Raw genomic sequence first — 14,972 nt, 5'->3', positions numbered from 1 at the left:
TAAACACACTTTCCTAAGAAAACTACCTTCTGAATTTTCTTTTACATGTCTGGATAAAATTCATATTAACATTTAAAACATTATTTGAGGAATTAACTGATTTATTGAAGTGATTTCCTTTATGAAAAGCATTTTTTACTATTGTTTGAAATGCTACCACAAGTGGAATAATACCCAAGGGAGATAACTAATATCAGGTATAATCAATTACTTAAATTTTTACTGCCTCTGATGAGAAATAAAATGGACCTGAAAGGCCACTGAATCTAAACTTTGTTACTAATTTTAGTAACCCCATAAAACTTTTTAATATTATTAGCAATACAAACTGTATAGGGTAAAAGATAAGGGGCACTATGACATAAGCCTGGAGGGGCTGAAATCTATCAAGTCAAAAATACATATCTTTATTCAACTTGCATTGCACAACAAGTTGTAACAAATTATTTGCTCCTGATGACCTAATGTTGGCATGATATAACCGGAGAATCATAGATACAAGTGACCTTGACTAGATCTTTGACTAACTTACCTTGACAGGAATTATTATTCTTCCCAGGCACACATCATTTCCAAGCTTATCATGTTCTGTATGCCGCAGAAGTCCAAACAGACTAAAATCATAGTACAAGAAATACTGAAGTTCAATTAAAAAAAATCAAACGAAACAGAAATTACAGCAAAATGTAAAACCTAAATGGAGATGAATTAATTTCTTTATTGTACAGTGCGATATGGTTACAGCTTAATACATACATGCAAATATACAGCTTGTGAAATTATAGTCATGTGCAAAAGCAATACGCATTTAGGTAAAATGGTTCCAAAATAAATCTTCTTATAAAGCAAAACCATTTTCTTCTAAAACAATTTAACCAAAATTAAAATATATTTTGTCTATCTGCTTTTTTTTTCTTCTTCAGTATAAGTCATCCTCTTATAAAAAGTATGATGATGATAAGTGATTAATCTATATGTTTTAGTAAGTTATATTTAATTCCAACTTAAGTCCATTCATCCAAACCAAAAGGATGACATTTGAATATGTACATGTTAAAGTCCCAAGTGTGACAGTCAAGGGAAATGGGTTTGTTTTGAATCAGAAGGCATTTCAGAACCTTGTGTTCAGACTAATGGATCTCCACTATTTAAAAATACTTCGCTTAATACAATGAGCAAAGCATCAGTGTGAAGTCAACATATCTATTAATTTTGAGAGTAGGTAACGTCGTGGCTAAGAAGGGAAAAACTGCATGCAAGGATATGTGAGTGAAGACACTTCAAACTTGCAAAAACAGTCAACTCATGTTAAAATGAAGACACTCAAATTCTCTGAAAGACTGATCTATAGCTTTGACAAAGTTATATAAATAACGAAAATGTAACCAACTTTCCGAGTCCATGATGATGCTTGCTTTCTGGTTCAAGTTTATTGTGATCTTGGTTACAAACATAGATATGTATCTCATCCATCAGGTAGTCCTCTAACTCACTGGAAGACAAAGAAAAGGATATATTGGACTGGGGCCTAAAAAATTATATTGGTTTTCACAACCATAATATACAGATCAACAAAGAACAAGGGCTCTGTGGCATGCTCTGTCTTGCTTACAAGCCACATTATGACGTACGCTTCCTCTGTATGACTTACAAACACTTCAACACAAAAGCTTCTTTCAAAACTTCAATACTATTGGGGATCCTGCTGCTGTCATTGCCACCAGAAAAAATGTATTTAATTGTATCTACTAATATAAACTACAGTATAATTGTGTTTGTAAGATATGCATGTCCCCACTGCAGAACAAAGAGTTCAAATAAAAAAATTAATACTTTTTGTTGAAAAAGTTTTAAAAAATGCTGCAGTGGTATGAAAATACTAATCTGGTTATTTACAGACAAACATTCATACCAAATTTCATTTGTGTACCTAAAGTGGTTTTTGCTTTTCTGTGATAACAAGATATTGTCAAAAGACTTCATGTCTAAAATGTTCAAAAAGTGTGTAACAATAGTCCTTGGAAGGGATGTTCAAAAAGTGTGTAACAATAATCCTTGGAAGGGATGTTCAAAAAGTGTGTAACAATAGTCCTTGGAAGGGATGTTCAAAAAAGTGTGTAAACAATAGTCCTTGGAAGGGATGTTCAAAAAGTGCGTAAACAATAGTCCTTGGAAAGGAAAAATGCTTTACTAAATGAAAAAAATTTCCAGGATTTCAAGATAAAACCATGTTTTTTAAATGTTTTTACTCAATGACTGGCCAAAATTTAAAAATCATCAAAATAGAAAAAATATTGCACAATCATAATGCTCAACAGAATGTATGTTTTTCCCCATCATCTTACCAGCTGGTGTTCAATAACAACAAGTAAACAATATATGAATTTTATAACTGAAATCCTGATAGTCTTTTTAGTAAAAATGAATGTAAAATGTTGAGATCTTTAATTGTGAACCACTCAGTTAAAACAAAAGTAAAACATTCCAGGAAAAGAAGGCTTGACATTGAAACTATGGCTACAATAAGCAGAGGCAAGCTGAAATTTTTACTACATATTTTTTCTTATCTGTCGCTTTATGGTGGGGCCTACTGCTCCAATAAAGGACCTGCAGTTTACATTAGGTTCAGGCTTCTGGCCTACACAATTCCTTGCAGAGTTTAGAACAGTGAAATACACTGTAGTATGCAACGAGTGCAAACAGAATACAAATGAAATGCAGGCTTTGTAAAATTACATAAAAGATCAGAGCCTATACTGTCTAAAGTTGAATTTGCATTACACAGCTGTAAATATGACAACTCATTTCTGCCTGCAAAATTACATTCTTATACAGTTATAGCAAAATGGAAATGCTCAAACTGGCAGCCTACAACAATGCATGTGTATAGAATACATACAACTACTTACATCTGAAATTCATCGTTCCACTTGGGCTGTAAGCTTCTAATTGACTGAGTCCTATGAATCATCTGATCCACTGAGGATCTTTGTCTGAATGTGGATACCAACTTGGGGGATGTTGATGGACTAATGTTGGGACTATTTTTGGGACTAATCCATGGACTACTCAATGGACTCCTGTTGGCTTTAAGAGTACTTCTTGATGGATGAATAACACTTGAAAGACAATACAGTTCAGGTGTTTCTGAAATAAATATGAACCAAGTAAATAGGTTCGCACCAATTGGACTTGCATTATGTATAAAAAAAAGTCTATGTATCTATTCATCCATGTGTATGTATGTCTGTATCTACTTGTCTATCTAATTAGACTGAATAAAGTCAACTTTGTCCTAACTGACACCTCCAATTAATTTAGGACACTTGCTTATGAAATAGACATTCCAATAATATTTATTTTTTTAATTCAGCCTATAAGTAAAGAACACCTACCTATAAAATTCATGTTTTCGTGGTACCTACAGTGACATCTAAAAACAGGTTGAACTAAACTGAAACCATTAACATTTTTGATATTTAACATTCAATGATTCAAGTTAAGATGATCATTTTCAAAGCTATACATAACATAATAACATTGAAAAAAATAACCTAAAAATGGGAACACTTAATTTCTGGTCAAATAAATTCATAAGCCAGCTTGAACAAGCAAAATCAATTTGTCGACAGATGGAAAGTGCCATTAAAAGAATTACAAGCTATATCTGCCTTGCAATTCAAACAAACAATCCACTCCAGTTCACTGAATAAAGAAAGGCAAATAAATATTAAACAAGATTATTACTGATAACAGTTTGTCCCAGACACTCAATAAAACAAAGGCCCAAGTGGTCTGATATCACTCATTTGCTTAATAGCTAAAGGCAAAAACATTTGGCCAAGAAATCTTGGTTAGTAGAATGCATCTGTCAACATTTCTTCAAAATTTGTTGATTGGTTATACAGACAAACTTGTTTCTATTTTTATATGTTTTTCATAGATTTATCCACATTTGATGGCAGAAAATTTTGATTTTTACAAAAACCTTGAAAGGTATCCATCACACCTTGATGCTATGAAAACTGATCCCATTCTGCTGAGCAGTTCTGAAAAGTTGTTTAAAAGTTGTTCTATATTTAGCAATGATTTCCATATTTTATGGTGAATTATCATCGTTTCTTCCACCTTGAAAGAACTTCTGAATGCTTTATGTCAAGCTTGGTTAACTTCTGTTTATCTGTTTTTGAGAATATGTCATTTAAGGTCTTTCTATTTTTAGCCACAACAGCCATATTTAATGGACCAGCATAATCTGTAAAACTGTAGGCATCCAACAATGAGTAATTCAGAAATGGGCATAAGTTTTTAGAGTCTGATTGTATATACCTTTAAATGGCAATTATTCACTTTATTTGGATCCCCATACATCCTTTGGAAGGTCATTATTTACATTCCCAAAAAGTACATAGGGCAAAATTAATGTTAAAGTACGTGGACATTTCTGGATGAGACGAATCCAAAGGTGTCATCCAGTACAATCCAGATTGAATATCTCTTGTAAATAATGTTATGACACACTGGAAATCAAACTCCTTTAAGGTTTCATTAATATAAAGCAATAAACCCAATAAACCTTGGTCAAGTTATGTGATGGAATCCCAAGTATGGAGATTGGGCAATGAAGGGAATAATTCCTGTAAATGATGTTGTGTTAATACTACTCATTGAAAGTACCTACATACACTAAATCTGATTGAAAACCAACACCACCCTGTTAAAGTTATGCCGCAGAAACCAGTCAGGAGTAAGTAGGACAGAAAAGTCTGTGGGCATAAATCATAAATGTCAAGGAAATCATAATCATTTAAGGTCTCAGCAATATAAAGCCAATATCAATTTAAATCTGACAAAACTTACATCAAGTTATGCTGCAGAAACCAAAAAACAATGTGACTAGATAACCAGGGAAGATAACTCCTGTAAATGCTGTCATGAAACTATGAAAATCAGCTCATTCATTGTCTCATCAATATTGAGCTGCATTCCAAATATGACTGAAATCCAAACAACCACTGGTTAAGTTTAGCTGCATACCAAATATGACTGAAATCCAAACAACCACTGGTTAAGTTCAGCTGCATACCAAATATGGCTGAAATCCAAACAACCACTGGTTAAGTTTAGCTGCATACCAAATATGGCTGAAATCCAATAATCACTAGTCAAGTTCAGCTGCATACATATCACGAACACAGGGTGACAGATATGAATATTTATTCATGAATATTCATTAAAAAAACAAAAAAACAAATCCAGAACAGCTGCTAATCTAAAGTTAGTTGATTCAAAGGTTACTCAGTGTCTTACTCAGTTTTCTAGTTAATAGTTTCTGTAACATAAAAGCAGTTCAAATAATAATATTCTTATTTAAAAAGACCAGCATATCAACACGCTCTGGCTTGAGACATGTCCTTTGGGCAGTTAAAATGTCCCCAATAGTGCTGAATACTCTCTCACTTGAGACATGATTTCAAATATATTTTATCAGATTTTAAGCTTGAAATATATTAGTATATTAAACAAATAAATCCAGGTTGAAAATCTAAAAGTCTACATTATTTTCAGTTTACTGCTTTACATAAAAACTCTTGAAAAGAAATTGAATAAATACAAAACTTAGTCCTTCAACCCTCTCCCCAATCAGATAAGTAGGATGCATATTTTAGTTGTTTGAATTCAAGTTACACTTGTCCCATGCAACAGGACAAATGTTAATGTCCAACCCTCTCCACAATCAGACAAGTAGGATGCATATTTTACTTGTTTGAATTCAAGTTACACTTGTCCCATGCAACAGGACAAATGTTAATGTCCAACCCAGCTTCAGACCAAGACCTCATGCTGTTCACTACTGGATACATACAAAGCATACTAACCATCTGATGCTGTTCACTACTGGATACATACAAAACATATTAACCATCTGATGCTGTTCACTACTACTGGATACATACAAAACATGCTAACCATATGATGCTGTTCACTACTGAATACATACAAAGCATACTAACCATCTGAAGCTGTTCACTACTGGATACATACAAAACATACTAACCATCTGATGCTGTTCACTACTACTGGATACATACAAAACATACTAACCATCTGATGCTGTTCACTACTGGATACATACAAAACATACTAACCATCTGATGGTGTTCACTACTGGATACATACAAAACATATGTTCACTACTGGATACATACGAAGTATACTAACCATCTGATGCTGTTCGCTACTGGATACATACAAAACATACTAACCATCTGATGCTGTTCACTACTCAGGATACATACAAAACATACTAACCATCTGATGTTCCAGTGATAGGCAGTCCTGAAGCCTCGATAATCCCCACATTCACCTGAAGATGATGAGGCTGAAACAAATAAAGGGTGGGGTGGGTGGAAACAGTGCAAATAAATAATACATACCATGCTCAGTAAATAGCCTTCTTTCATCGCACGATGTCAATGATGTGCTCAATATGACAAAGTGCACACAAGTTATAACTTTGGAAGTAAAAATGGCTTGAGATCATGTTTTAAATACTACTGAGTGAATAAAAAATACAATTGAATACACCCCCCAAAAAACCTCTTAAGAGACAAGACCCTTTTATGAATATATATATATGTAAACTATTTAAATATTTTTGTATCAGATCAAACCTTTTCAAACAGGAGATATTTCTAATATCATACCCCTTCATCTGTAAGTGAAAAAGTTTAACAAATTATCATTCATAAATCAAGTATCACAAAATTTAAATCTACCCTTTATAAAAGGCTGGAGATCTCATCCTCCTGCAGAACTGCTGGAAAAAGGTCAAAAATAAGTTTGAAAAACAATGAAAAACTTTGGAGTCCAGCAAATGCTGGAGATATGGCTTGGCATTTGATAGCATAGCAATACAAGTACTGTAGGTGATTTAGTACCGAGAAAATTGATTTAGTATTGAGAAAATTGAAAAGAAGTGCTTTGCCCAAAGATGCATCATTTTAGCTGATCTGTGCTGATCTGATGGTACCCTTTCAGTAGCAAGTCTCATTTAGAAGAATGTATAAAGGAAATAAATATGTCAGCTAAAATAGCTTCATGGAGCGTGTTTCTTTATTTTAAAGGTAATATGTCAGCTAAAATGTTTCATGGAGCTTGTTTCATTCTTTTAAAGGATCATTACTCCCTCCATTATGACTCTGCAATACTATTCTGTTGACTTTACAAACTGAAATATACATTGTTACATTAAATATTGTTTTGATCTGGTTGGTTTTTTAGCAACACTTTCATATTATTATAAGGTATATCATGTCATGGGTACCGAACCTGGAACCCTTGGATTACATATCTGACCCATCTTAGATACCCCATCTCCCTAATGAATATAATACAATCATTAGGTCAGAAAAGTATGCACATAATACACATAATATGGAAATAAAGAGCAGTTTATCGGTCAAGGAGACTTTTCCATTTATTTGAAACACATTTACAAGCTTTCAGGCAATAATATGCCTTAATTACAAAATATATTCATCAATACAAATCTACAAATCAACATGGGAGTTTGGTATAAATGGCAGATCAATATACTGTGGTTCAGATCGTGCCTGTATGCATACCAAATCTGTGGTACACTGCCAATGAACTTGATTTTGCAGTATTCCTACTGAATGTAAGTAAAATGTCTACTTTGGCCTTAATTTATTTTTCTGAATTATTTTGCCTCTTCCAACAGTTTTAAAACTAGACAAATATTTCTAAAAGATGTATCGGCAGAGAAAACAATTGAATTACACATAATATGTTCACTACTGGATACATACAAAACATACTAACCATCACACCTTTAGTTTTGTATGAGCTGTTGCTAATAAAATAGCCCAATCACTCATCTAGCAGCATTTTTAACAGAAATTCTCCAAGAATGATGTAAATTTAATGGATTAGAAATATAATACAGAGGGGAACTTCTTGGGTGGGATGACCTAAACCTAATTGCCCACATTTGCTGACATCATCTCATCATGGTCAACAATCTGTGAGCAGTGTCAAATAAAATGGCATAATCACTCATCATTTTTAGCAGAAATTGTTCAAGATAGATGTAAAATTAACAGATAACATTGCAATTCATCATGAATATAATACCATGGGGACATACTTAGGCGGATGAACTAAACCTGACTGCCCATGTTTGTTGACAATATCTCATCATGGCCCCCAGTGTGGTCAGTACTAAGAGGATGCAAACTAAACTGTAACCCATCTTTTGCAGCTTTCACTCATCCTGTAAAACTGCTTCCCAGTCACTATTCACTTAAAAAATTTTTTGGAAAAAGTAAAGTTATATGAAACTTTGACTTCTGCTCACTATGTTTTTTTTGGGGCACTTTCCACCCATTTTTCCAATACATTACAATGTGTATCGATATATACTGTCCTGTATCACAATACATGTACTGATATATCACAATACAAACTTCTGGCAATACTCACCCCATAAAAATCACTCTGAATTATGTTTTGAATTCATTCAGTTTCCATCCTGAGATAAGTATGTGAAAACTGCACAAGATTAACATACTGTATGGCATGGAAAAGAGCAAGGATGATCTCACATGCTGTATATTGAATTTACCTTGCTCAGCACTTCTTCTCTGATGAAATATTCATGATCATCTCTGTCTACATCAAACACCTATGAAACAGACAATGTGTACTATATGTATGATTAATAAATGAAACAAGAAAGTACAAATGGGCCTATTTCACTAACCCCCTAATATTAGCATAAATGATGCAGTATTATAAATGAAGTTGGCTAAAGTACAGGCTGGAAGACAATAATACAAGAAATGCTTCCTACTGAATATGATTCATAACAGATCAACAGTTTTTAGAGGTCATTAAAAAATTTATGCTAAATTTAGGTACAGTCGCCATGTTCGCTAAATTTAGGTATAGTGGCCATATTTGACGGCAGGTCAGATTCATTACCACAGACTGAAACATCCTGATCACCTGTTAAATGGCACAAAATGCAAAATGGTACAGTGTTTTCTTCATAGGTTTTCTGCTTACATTTGTCATAATGGCCATATTTGATAGTAGTGTTATTTGCATAGATGTAAAGGATCTGGAGTGCTCTCTTTAAAATTTGGCTGCAACTGTTTTTCAGAAGTCATTTGAACAGTTTTCCTATTTTCTGTAACAGTGTATTGATTTGCTTAAAGTTAACAGTGTATTGATTTGCTTAAAGTTAACAGTGTATTGATTTGCTTAAAGTTAACAGTGTATTGATTTGCTTAAAGTTAACAGTGTATTGATTTGCTTAAAGTTAACAGTGTATTGATTTGCTTAAAGTTAACAGTGTATTGATTTGCTTAAAGTTAACAGTGTATTGATTTGCTTAAAGTTAACATTGTATTGATTTGCTTAAAGTTAACAGTGTATTGATTTGCTTAAAGTTAACAGTGTATTGATTTGCTTAAAGTTAACATTGTATTGATTTGCTTAAAGTTAACGATTGGCTATAGTCTCCTGATTAGTATTCAAAACTTTCTGCTTCCCAATAAATGGTTGATTAATAATCTATTGATTTGTCCACTTGATGTCTTGCCTTAACAATGGGTATTTTCAATTCCCCAAATTCTGAAGCAACAGGGAATTATTATTGATAATAAAACTATCACAGAAGAACTAACTGTATATTGGTCATATCAGTGAAACCAACTCAGGACATTTTACATGCTGCTCTTCAATGACCCCACCCCCACCCCACCCCAATCGAGTTTGAAAGAATAGAGTGGCTTTGGACAAAGGTTTTTTATGTAAAGCATTGATTAACTTAGTAATGGGGGCAATACCGTACATACTCGCTTATAAGTCAAACCCAACTACAAACTGCATGGACCCAGATCTACTACTGCAGAGTGCGCCAGCTGGTCTGGGTCTGTGCAGTTTGTTAGGAGTAATCAGTAGAACAGACAACACAGACCCTGATCTTCAGGCACATTTTGCCATGGCATCATTGTTTTCCGCAGTTGGCCTCAACTTACAAGTGTAGATAGTACTTGATTAAAGAACATAGTGTAGTCACTGCATGTACAGCTATGTAATATGTGTAAATATGCAAATAAATGTGGGCCAAGAACAGTTCCATGTAACTGTGTCACCCTCTTTAAGTAAAGGCATTATTGTTATTATTATTATTATTATTATTATTATTATTATAAACTATATATACATGACTGATGTTGATACCAGAGTCAACATAAAAATCTGAAAAACCTTAGCACCAAGATATAGATAAACTTGCTAAAATTGGTCAATCTTTTTTATGAAGTTTGGTGTTGACACATATATGATGCACAATGGGAACAATGACATGCCATATACTAACTTGTACTTATAGCCATGTGAGCTAAAAGCCAGACCATTAAACAATTCTGCTAAAAATTAATCATTAAATGCATGTAGTCCCAAAGACTGACCTACAATGACACCGACTGGGACATAAGAATAGTACAGTGATCCATGCTTGATTCATGTCTCTGCAATCATGACAGTGTTGGGTCCCAGGTCCTGGCATGTGCAAGGACATTAGTTTACCCAGATTTGGTTGACGGGTTCTGCAACCTTTAGTTTATCTACCTCATATAACCATCCAATTCCAATATCTGAACCCCTAAAAGTATCGTCAATGAATGAATGTAATATAATTTCATGTTTAATACTGTGAACAGTACATTATATACCCATCATATGTTTAACAGTCCTCTTTGTAGACCTTATATACCCATCATATGTTCAACCGTCTTCTTTTGGTCACAATGACCAATACTTTTGGCCTTATGACCTCAAAATCAATTGGCTTCTTTCTTACTTCAAATCTAAAACATCCACAAAGTTTGGTCCAGATCGTGATGCAAAACTAATATTATTGTGCAGAAACCATTTCTCTTCCTGTCAGTCATAGTGACTCTGAACTTTGACCTAACAAAATCAATAGGTACAAACCATCTACAAAGTTTGATATCTGATGTAAAACTAATGTTAATGTGGGAAGTTGTGGTTACTGTAGCTCTTGGCAAACTCAAGCTATTGTGCAAAAACTTGTTCTTCATTCAATTTTCTGTCATTGATCTTGATCTTTGACTTTTTAGTTCAAAAGAGATAAGGTTCTTCCTTATCGTACAAGCCATCCCCAAAGTCTGTCAACTGTAGCAGAGAACTCGAGGCACTATGCAGAAACCATTTTTCAATTTTTTTAGGCAGTGACTATGACATTTTAGCTTTTGACACCCAAATCAATTGGATATATCCTTCCCCTGGTGCAAGTCATCCACAAAGTTTAGTAAATATAGATGGTGGAGAACTTGCATCATTCTGTGGAATGTTATGTATATTTAATTTGCATCATGTGTTTGACCATTGTCCATAACTGAGGGTAAAGGTTTGACCCACCTGATCATTTTCATTTTTCATTTCATGTTTGAAATTTATAAATAAGTTGTTTACTCATATCTGAGTTCAAGGTCTAGCCTTATTTACAAGGCTAGAATGTTATGGAAGCAAATTTGTGTCCCACATCCTGGTCATTTTATTGTGTCCATTGTTTTTATACAAGGCTGTGGTAAGCAAAATTATTCATTCCTATCTTAAGATCAGTCTGTGGAATCATTTTCAGTTGTGCTATTATAAATTTGATAGGAATCATTTATTTAATCATTGTCTTTTTGGACTAAATCACTATTTTGGGATTATTGTGAATTCATTCAAAGACTTTCTGAATTATTTCCCGGTGATACAGCTTGACTGATGGTACATCAACCTATTCAAGGCTACTGGTGCATCAGCACATTTAATATTGGAATTTGTTTGAAGCAAACAATGGAGAACTAGAGTTAAAATACAGATACTATTTTTCTTCCTTTAGTCATTACCATTGACCGCTGACCTTTTTGACTGCCAAATCCATAGAGTTCTTCCTAACACTGCATGTAAGCCAATCCATAAAGTTTGTTAACTGTAAATGGAGGAGAACACATTAATGTTGTTTCCTTCAGTCACAGTGACCCTCCCTCTTAAGCTTTTGACCCCAAAATCAAAACAGTTTGTACATGTTTCTCTCTTTTTGCCTAATCTATATAATTCTGCTATTTTAAAAGAAAACTATGGTCATGAAAATGTATCTTGTGTGTGTGTCTGCATTTGGCAGTTTACAGCGATGTCTAGCACTGGGGCATCATGCCGCAGACATGTAATATGATGTCCCACCCAGTCGCATTATCCTTACACCAAGCCAACCAGTCCTAAACATTAACCTCTTAATGCTGAGTGCCTAGTGAGGCAGCTGTTAGCACTATTTTTATAAGTCTTTGGTGTGACTTGGTCTGGGTTTGAACCTACGACCTCGGGCATCCGAGGCAGACACTCTGCTAGATCACCGGGGCAGTGAAAATGTATCATAATACAATGTAACCAATATGTGGATGTATGGGCTTACCTCCTTTAGATAATCAATCAAGTCTCCAGGTCGGAGCCCAAGGGTGGTTTTGGTTGATCCCAAGGGATGTAGCAGACACCGTAGTAACCCTCGATAAATATTCTCATGCTAAAAAGATAACCAGGAAATAAATATAAATCACAATGACACAACTGCCTAAAACAGTTGTGACTACATCATTGTCAAAATAATGAACCAATGATGTTTTGCTGTTCATGTTCTACCTTGTTTACAAGGAAATTCTGTTCAAGACAGTAACATAAACCAGTACATTCACACAGGTCTGACAAGTTCATTATACACAACCCAGTGAAACAGTGTAAGAGGTCAACAGTACAGTTAACAGCTGTAATAGATACAAATATAACTAAATATTATCAACACATTACTGCAGCTTTTCTCAACAAACTGGTGTTGCAATTAAAAGGGTCCAATATTGTCTGTTTACACTGCTACCATTTGCTGAAGTAACTATGTGTAGAAAACTGAAAGTGTTTCAAAACATGCCTGTATCATTATAGTACAATACTGTTTTATCAGAACCAGCTCTCCAAATTTTATGGTACATTTACCTTTGAGAAGAACTAGGTATAAACAGAACACTATATTTTGCTTTCATGCTGGATTCTTATCCTATAAAGTAAGGAAATACTTCCCATAATAAGCGCAACGATATTGTTAAACACATTTTCTAGTAATGCAATGGTAGTACATTATCTAACAATAACTTCAAACCCCCCAAACCCTGGTATTATGCTTTCAAAAGGGGTGATCAACATACATATTGTAAAAAAAGGGGTCTCAAACTCAAACCACCCTGAGGGCCACATGAGGGCATTTTGTGGCACAATGACAGTGCCACCTTTGTTATCTCTCATGACACCTCATGATGCCAATCATTTTGTGGGCCACAGGAAATGGCTTGGCAGGCTGCATGCAGCCCTCGTGTTTGATACCCCTGTTATAAAACGTATCAGATCTGGTTTTACAGTGACAATACACTATCCAACATCAAATGAACTTCAAATCCACCAAGATATAATATTAACTTCTCAAAAGGGCAGATCATTATATTGCAGAATATATTGCCAGATATGGAAAAATATGATGACTTTACACTATCCAACATCAAATTAACCTCAAAACCATAATGCCCCAGTATAGTAGTGCTCGCAAAATAGCAGATCAATAAGGGAAAATAATTTTTCATATATGTGATAAGATGATGGTGCAAATGCAGGAAATTTTTGTTTCCAACGCAAGTGATTTTTTAACGACATATTGAGATAACCCTACAACAAAATTTTGAAACTAAAAAATGTGGAGAATCTTTTAAACACGTGGAAAAGAAAAGAAAGAAAATGTGGATGATTTTTCAGCTTTCAGGAAAGTGATAAATGACATAGGCTGTGAAGACAATACAAACAAGTCTCCATTGGTATCTTGTATAGTCAGAAATCACAAAATATAAACAAATATAACTAAAATATAACTGTTTGCTAATCACTACAATAATTTGCATTTATAATTTATAATTAATTAATTATAATCACTGTAATAATTTGCATGCCCATTAAAAGGTGACATTTTACCTAAAACAAATCCAATATAATGCACCTTAGAATGATACCCCACCCCCAGTGTTCAGACATCTTAATGAGATATCCATTACTGTCATATGCAAGCTGAATTTGCATGTTTATGTACTAAGGAATTATATTTCACAACTCTGCATTTTTCTTTGTTAGATTTGTATTAACAGAAAATGGTATAATTAATGTATCAATATGTCAGTCAAGCCCCAAAACATGCTGATGGACCAATGACCAGCACTACTGCCACACTCTAGTACAGGGGTGGGCAAACTTTCCAGTGCAAGTGCCGCATACACAAATTTACACCTTGTCGCGGGCCACATAGTTCATTAAGTAAAATAATTAATATTTGAAATAGCAAAAACAAAAAGTTTTTTTAAATAACATCTAATTAATTTTCAGTTGTTAATATGTTGTTAATATTTGAAAACTTAAACTTAAACTTCAAAAGAAGCACATTTATTTGATAAACAGAGTAACATAAACAGAGTCAGTGTGAATGATGACTTGTTCCTAGGCCGCATGAAAGCCCTTGGCTGGCCGCATGTGGCTTGCGGGCCATAGTTTGCCCACCCCTGCTCTAGCATTCCATATCCCTGTGATACAATCTAAAACTTGAATTCATAGATGCCCTTTGAACCAGGAATTTAATGTTGCTGTTGGAGTTTGTACTACCACTTTTTAATGGTGATCAACTGGTTACAGAAATTACTAGATATAAATACATGTAGTTAAAGGATAATGACCATCTCATGTAAAAGTGAATGACATGGCCCACAGAAATTAACTAGTTTTTACCAAAATTCCATTCCTGTTGATGAACAATCTTAAGATTTTGAAATGGTATAGACATTTCTAAT

At 34.0% G+C, this 14,972-nt stretch overlaps 1 protein-coding gene across 2 annotated transcripts in view; it reads right to left on the bottom strand.

The window, feature by feature from the left end:
• Positions 1-14,972, bottom strand: part of LOC149775200 (protein unc-13 homolog D-like) — an 85,489-nt gene that overhangs the window by 57,546 nt on the left and 12,971 nt on the right. For both annotated transcript variants that reach the window (XM_089943937.1, XM_089943936.1), the window contains exons 2-7: positions 12,518-12,625; positions 8,648-8,707; positions 6,313-6,382; positions 2,910-3,147; positions 1,391-1,492; positions 533-614 (exon numbers count right to left, since the gene is read on the bottom strand). In XM_089943937.1, coding sequence (XP_089800063.1) covers positions 533-614; positions 1,391-1,492; positions 2,910-3,147; positions 6,313-6,382; positions 8,648-8,707; positions 12,518-12,625 — 660 coding nt within the window. The remainder of the gene's footprint in view (positions 1-532; positions 615-1,390; positions 1,493-2,909; positions 3,148-6,312; positions 6,383-8,647; positions 8,708-12,517; positions 12,626-14,972) is intronic.

Source organism: Sinohyriopsis cumingii, chromosome 19 (assembly GCF_028554795.1).
Source record: "Sinohyriopsis cumingii isolate HCF-2022 chromosome 19, ASM2855479v2, whole genome shotgun sequence".
NCBI classification, from domain to species: Eukaryota; Metazoa; Mollusca; class Bivalvia; order Unionida; family Unionidae; genus Sinohyriopsis; species Sinohyriopsis cumingii.
Note: the sequence above shows the minus strand (reverse complement) of the source record. Positions and strands in the feature narration are given on the sequence as shown.